The sequence below is a fragment of the Thecamonas trahens genome (genome assembly GCF_000142905.1).
Source record: "Thecamonas trahens ATCC 50062 unplaced genomic scaffold supercont1.5, whole genome shotgun sequence".
In the NCBI taxonomy this organism is placed as follows: Eukaryota; order Apusomonadida; family Apusomonadidae; genus Thecamonas; species Thecamonas trahens.
This window is the reverse complement of record NW_013657675.1, coordinates 197,614-203,132: the sequence shown is the minus strand read 5'-3', so window position 1 is coordinate 203,132 and position 5,519 is coordinate 197,614. Positions and strand designations below refer to the sequence as shown.

The 5,519-nt window shown below is 66.5% G+C and overlaps 2 protein-coding genes across 2 annotated transcripts; one reads left to right on the top strand and one right to left on the bottom strand.

Annotated features, from left to right (window-relative positions):
* Positions 1-484: 484 nt before the first annotated feature.
* Positions 485-3,974, top strand: AMSG_01247 (uncharacterized protein; the record flags this gene model as incomplete). Its single annotated transcript, XM_013906401.1, has 3 exons — positions 485-3,357; positions 3,454-3,880; positions 3,954-3,974. The coding sequence occupies 3 exons, from the start codon at positions 485-487 to the stop codon at positions 3,972-3,974; spliced, it is 3,321 nt and encodes a 1,106-aa protein (XP_013761855.1).
* On the bottom strand, positions 3,865-5,426 carry AMSG_01246 (uncharacterized protein). Its single transcript, XM_013906400.1, has 2 exons — positions 5,102-5,426; positions 3,865-5,078 (listed from the first exon to the last, which is right to left on the bottom strand). The coding sequence occupies exons 1-2, from the start codon at positions 5,375-5,377 to the stop codon at positions 4,137-4,139; spliced, it is 1,218 nt and encodes a 405-aa protein (XP_013761854.1). The 5' UTR covers positions 5,378-5,426; the 3' UTR covers positions 3,865-4,136.
* Between the last annotated feature and the right edge of the window lie 93 nt (positions 5,427-5,519).

Below are 5,519 nucleotides of genomic sequence, written 5' to 3'. Positions count from 1 at the left end.
CGCTTAGTGGCACCGAAGTCAAGGTCGAAACGTCCAGTTCTAGACAGGCCTTCCAGGCGCTGTCGAGTCGGGAGCAGACTGCCATATAGCGGCACGGTCGGCGGCGTATATAGATTCAAAGACAGAGTGAGTGGACGTAACCCTGCCAAGTCCCCTTCCCACACCCCCGACGATGCCTATGCGCACCTCCGAGTCATCTTAACTGCGAGGGGAGGAGGGGTGTAGACGGCTGCCCGGGGGGCGGCTGAGGTGGTGGTGGCGGAGGTGGCTGGAGTTGGCCACGGGTCGTTTCGCAGCGGGCAATGGCCGCTCGGTTCGGTCCGCTCGGTTCGGTCCGCCCGGCTCGGCTCGGCTCGGTCGGTCGCCTGCCAGCCGAAACGAACGACGGATGTCCCCTTTTGCAGTCGGTGAGTGGCCGAGGGTGTGAAGAAGGGAGGGGAGGGGGGCGGGAGGACACACGACTCGCCACTGTGGCTAGCGGATAATGAGCAAGCACTACTTTGCGGCACACCCGTGGCGGGAAGCCCCGGTGGCCCACGCCCCGCTGCTCCGGTTCGGGCGGGCTGGCCCGGTGTACGGCGACGTCTATCCTCTGGCACTCGACACAGCCGAGTGTGCGGTGACCAAGGAGAATGTGGCCAAGGGCTACCGCCCGCCGCTACCGCGGCTCGGCTCGATGCAGATCCGTTGCCGCCACGCCGATGCCCCGCTGCCGACCAAGCTCGGGCCGGCGCGCGCCGAGCTCGACGCCGCCATCGCAAGCCGCCCGCCGCCGCTGGTTGAGCCGACACAGCCGGCCGATGCTGTCGCAGCACTCGAGGCGCTGCCCAAGGCAGCAGCGTCCAACGCTGTCTTGTTTATGAATCGGCTCGCCCAGCCGCCACGCACCGTCCCGCTCGCCTCGCTCACCTTTATCCCGCGCGGCATTCAGTCGGGCAACATCTTCTACGCGCTCGCGCGGTCGCGGGTCCCGCGGCTCCGTGCGCTCTGGCTCCTCCGTGCCCACTTTGCCCGCGCCCAGGCGACCGATCCGCTCCGCTCGCTGGATCTGACCAAAAAGCTTGCGCTCTACATCAAGTCGTTCTTTTCCGAGCCTGGAGGCGAAGTCGCCAAGGACATCTCTCTGCCGCTCAAGTCCAACTCTCTGCTGTCCGAGAACGCCGCCCCACAGGCGACGGGCCGCGGCAGCGTCGACGCGTCGCCACATGCCACCGAAATGTGGGCGTACACCGTCGACCTCGCGCTTGCGCTCCATGCCGAGGTCGGCATGCTGAGCCTCGACTACTGGCTCCGCTCGCTCAACCAGATTTGGTCGACCGTTCTTGCCTCCGAAGCTGCGCTCTCCGAGGCGGCCAAGGCGTTCTGCGATCGCCCCGGCACGCTCGCGGGAGCGGTGGCACCGGACAAGATCGAGTATCTCCTGCCGCCCGGAGGCTCGATGTCCGTCACGTTTGCCGCCGCGTACTCGCTCATCTCGGTCTTTCTACCTGAGTTTGTGGCACAGAGCCACCTCGCGCAGCTCTTGCTGCAAACGACGCTGAAGGGGATGGCCGATCTGGCACGGGCCGCGCCGACTCCACACTCGCCCATAACCGCCGCCCGCGCCGTTGTCCACACCCTTGTCTTGCGAGCAAGTCGCCTCTTTGTGTATGCGCCGGCACCGCTGCTGGATGCGTCCCTGCTAGGGTCTGATCCACCGGCGGCGCAGTCTACACACGGCTTTCTCTCGCTCACCGCCGCCTACGCGCCGGTGGCGAACGCGCGCGCGACGCTGTTTGGGAAACCGGAAGGGACGCAGCCGTTAACCAAGAGCGTGCCGCCTCCGCCAACGCTTGCTCAAATCCTCACTTCGCAGTCGCGTCGGATCGACGACGCCGTGCTGGCTTGGGGGAAGAGCCGTGCGCTCCCGGATGCTGTCGGCATCCTTGTCCGCTGGCTAGTCGAGTGCAAGACGCCGGCGCAGTCGACCGAAGACACGCTGCGTGCGCGGTGCATCAGCGTGGCAGGAGCACTAGCGTCGTTTGTCCGCGCGCGCGATGTGCGGTCGAAGCACCTGCATGTGGCACTGCTGGAGAGCCTTCACGCCGTCGGCCGCCCGCTCTTTGACTCTCGCTCCACGGCGCCCCTCCACCGGCTGCTTGTTTTGTATGGGGTGCTTGCGAGCCGCGGGCTGTTCGACTATGCTGCGCTCGACCGGGCGTGCACGGCGCAGCAGCTCTCGCGCGACTCGCCGCGCTGGGACTCTTGGCCAGCTGACCTTCTTATGGCCTTTCCGCTTGATGCCGACCCCATCGCGGCCGCCAATCGTGAGCGCCGCGCCAAGCTTCTGAGTCTGACTGTGCGCAAGAACGAGGCTCGCCGGCTGGCGGCTGCGCCAAGTGCGCTTGTGGCGAGTTTGGTGGCCGGCCTCGCGCCGGACGACAATTTGGTCCCGGTCGTTGTCCATGAGCTGGTGGAGGCGCCGACAGCCGAGGTGGTGTCGACGCTTGCGCGCGCAGCCGCGCTGCCGGCCATCTCGAGCCCAATGCCCGACCGCAGTGCTGCTCCGGGCCCATGGCTCGAAGCTGGATTCGTCCGTGTGTGGATCAAGGCGCTGATGCGGGCGTTTGGAGTCGAACGTTGCTCCAGTAGCTCTAGCCGCGACCCGCTCCCTTGCGTCGGGCCGAACCCAGAGCTGGTGGCGGCACTGGCGATGGCGTCCCGTGGCAAGGTGGAGGCGGCGCTCACAGGGGTCGACCCGAGCGCCGCAGTGGCTTCTGTGGTCGAAGCGATGGCTGAAGGCAGTCGTGCATGTCTTGGGCTCTGCTGCGGCGTCCTGGGCGGGCTGGCAGAAGAGGCTGGCACCGAGGGAGTCGCGGGCGCGTTTTCGGCGGCGATGGCCAATCTTGCGCCCGGCCGCGGTCCGCAGCTCAAGGATGGCGTGTATCTCGCGGCAGGCCTCGGGCTGGCCAGCCTGGTTCATGCGGTGAGCGTGAGTGATGCGCCAGCACTCTCGCTCCGCGACTCAAAGCTGGACATCGACGAGCCTGTGCTGGCTGTTCTTCTGGGAGCTGTACCGAGGACGGAGCTGGCGGCGCTTGTCAAGGGTGTGCCGCGTCTGGGCGAGGTGCTCGACGTGCCGCTTGTGCGTGACGCGTTCTGGTCAGCATCTGAGACCGATGTCGATCGCACTGAGTTTATGGAGGCGGCAATCGGGGATGGCAGCGGCGTTGAGCTCCTGGCCAAGCTTGCGGGGCAGAGTGCCGCTACTGCGGCCGAGCTTGTGGCGGCACGCGCAGATCCGCTGGGGCTCTGGTCATCGGAAGCGATGGTCGCTGCTGTGGCCCAGGTCGCAGACTCTTCTGCGCTCGACCAAGTGTGGCGGGCGGTGGCTCGATGCTGTAGCGTAGCTGGGCTGGGGGTCATCGCGCTCCAGCCGAGACTGTTGGGCGCTGTGGTGAATGCCGCTCTGAGTCTCGATGCGCTTGCAGTGTCGGTCCTCTCTCGCGTTATGGCGGTGGGTGGGTCTGGAGTGGACGCGCTCGATTTCAGGGCGCTGGCGGAGGCGGCAGCGAGTGGAGGCGGCGGTGAGGAGGCTGACGCGAGCCGGGCGCTGCTGGCAAGCATTGCTGTACCTCGGGCACGGCTCTCGCCGGATGCAGCTCTCGCCGGGTTGAGTGCGCTCCTCGGCGTGGGCGCTCCTCGGCTGGCTCGCATCGAACAAGCCGTACTGCTCGATGCGATTGCGGCGTACGTGCACTCTGTGGTCCTCGACGCCGCAGCAGTGGCCAAGTCGCCGACGCGTGCGGTGGAGGCATGGATGGACCGGGTGGCCAAGCTGCCGTCTGTGGCGGACGTGGCGGTAGCCGGACCGCGTGCGCTAACGGCTGCGCTGGCGACGGTGATGCCACTGCCTGCAGGCGCAGCAGATGGCGCAAGTGACGATCGGCCGTCGGTGTGGCTCTGCGTGGCAGATCACCCTTCAGCGCATGTGACGCCGTCAGCGTTTGGCGCTCGGTGGTCGCGAAAGCAAGACCTGGCCAAGCTCAGCCTGGATGGGCTCTGCGGAGAAGGAAGCCGCAAACGGAAGCGGAGGCGGGATGAGGAGTCGGTGCTGGAGGTTGGTGAGCGTAAGCGGCATCAACCACTGGCATGAGCTAAGAGTCGAGCTCCCAGGTGTCCGAACTGGACGAGATGGCAGAGGCCGAGTCTGACGAGGACTGCGCCGGCGACGAGGCCGAGGCAAAGCCGGAGTCGGGCTCATGCGGAATGGCTGCAACAGCCGCTGCTGCTGCCCCAGCCTGCGATGATGATGCTGGTGACGATGATGCTGGTGACGATGATGCTGACGACGATGACGATGTCGACGATGACGACGACGATGATGACGACGGGGCACGCTCTCGCGAGCCCGAGTCGGGGCCGGGGTCCGACGGCGGTTGGGTGGGTGGCGGGAGTGGAAAGAAGACATTGAACCACGAGAGCCCCTTTGCGACACCAGTGTCGTCAATAGAGGCGCCGATGGAGGCCTTGCATAGGCCTTCTAGCCATTTGCCGCGTGAGACCTTGCCACGCGACGAGCGGACGCCAAAGTAGGCCATGAGGCCGGCGGCAGCAGACTCGGCAGGCACCGAGGCATGGAGCGAGGAGACGGCGGACGCGTGGCGCATGTAGGTGAGGGCGTGTTTGAGCTTAAAGGACGAGCTTCCGCCGGCAAGCATGTCAAAGACTTGATCGAGGCGGGCACGAAGCGGGGGCGGAAGCTTCTGCGGGCTGCCGTCAAAGCTCGAGGCAGCGGCGGCGGCCGAGGCCTTGATGCGAACGTGGGCGGCGGCACGAGCGGTTTGGACGGCAGCGCCCGAGGCAAAAAGATCAGTGGTGGAGATGGCGTCGAGCTCCTCGGCATCGAGTGGGGTCATGACGGCGTCATTCGATGGCACTACAAAGACGATGAGGTCGGCGACGAGGTTCGCGGCTGGGCCGCCCAAGGCCGACTCAGCATTGGAAGCCGGCGGCAGGAGCGAGACTAGCGGGAGCGAGCACTCTGCGCCAGGAACTAGATCGCCGACAGCGCACTCTGCGCGGGCGAGCACAACGTCCTTCGCAGCCGTTTGGCAGCAACAAGCTCAAAAGCGAGTGGCGCGTCGGTCGAATGAGCCATGAAGCTCGCCACGGCCGGATGGCGCTTGGAGACCGAGGCAGCCGAGGCAGCCGAGGCCGTGTCGAGCCAGACAGGGAGCGATGTCGAGAGCTTGTTGGTCCGTGTCACCGCGTTGTCGCAGTAGCGGACGACAACATACACGCAGGGACTGGCGGGGAAGCCCTTGAACCGAGCTGCGTTGTGGCTGAGACTCGTTGTCCGTCGCACCTGTAGCCGGACGTGGAGCAGCGAGTCCATGCTGCGCCCGCGGGGAGGATGGAGGGGTTGCCCCAGGCAGGCGGCGGCGCGCGGGGGGAGGGGGGGGCCCCTGGGGGTTTTTGTGGGGGGGGGGGGGGGGGCTCTTTTTCTGTAAAAATTTTTATGAGCGCGCGCACCCCAG

Excerpts from the sequence above, each read along its gene's own strand:
- AMSG_01246 (XM_013906400.1), bottom strand. The coding sequence starts at position 5,377 with ATGGACTCGCTGCTCCACGTCCGGCTACAGGTGCGACGGACAACGAGT.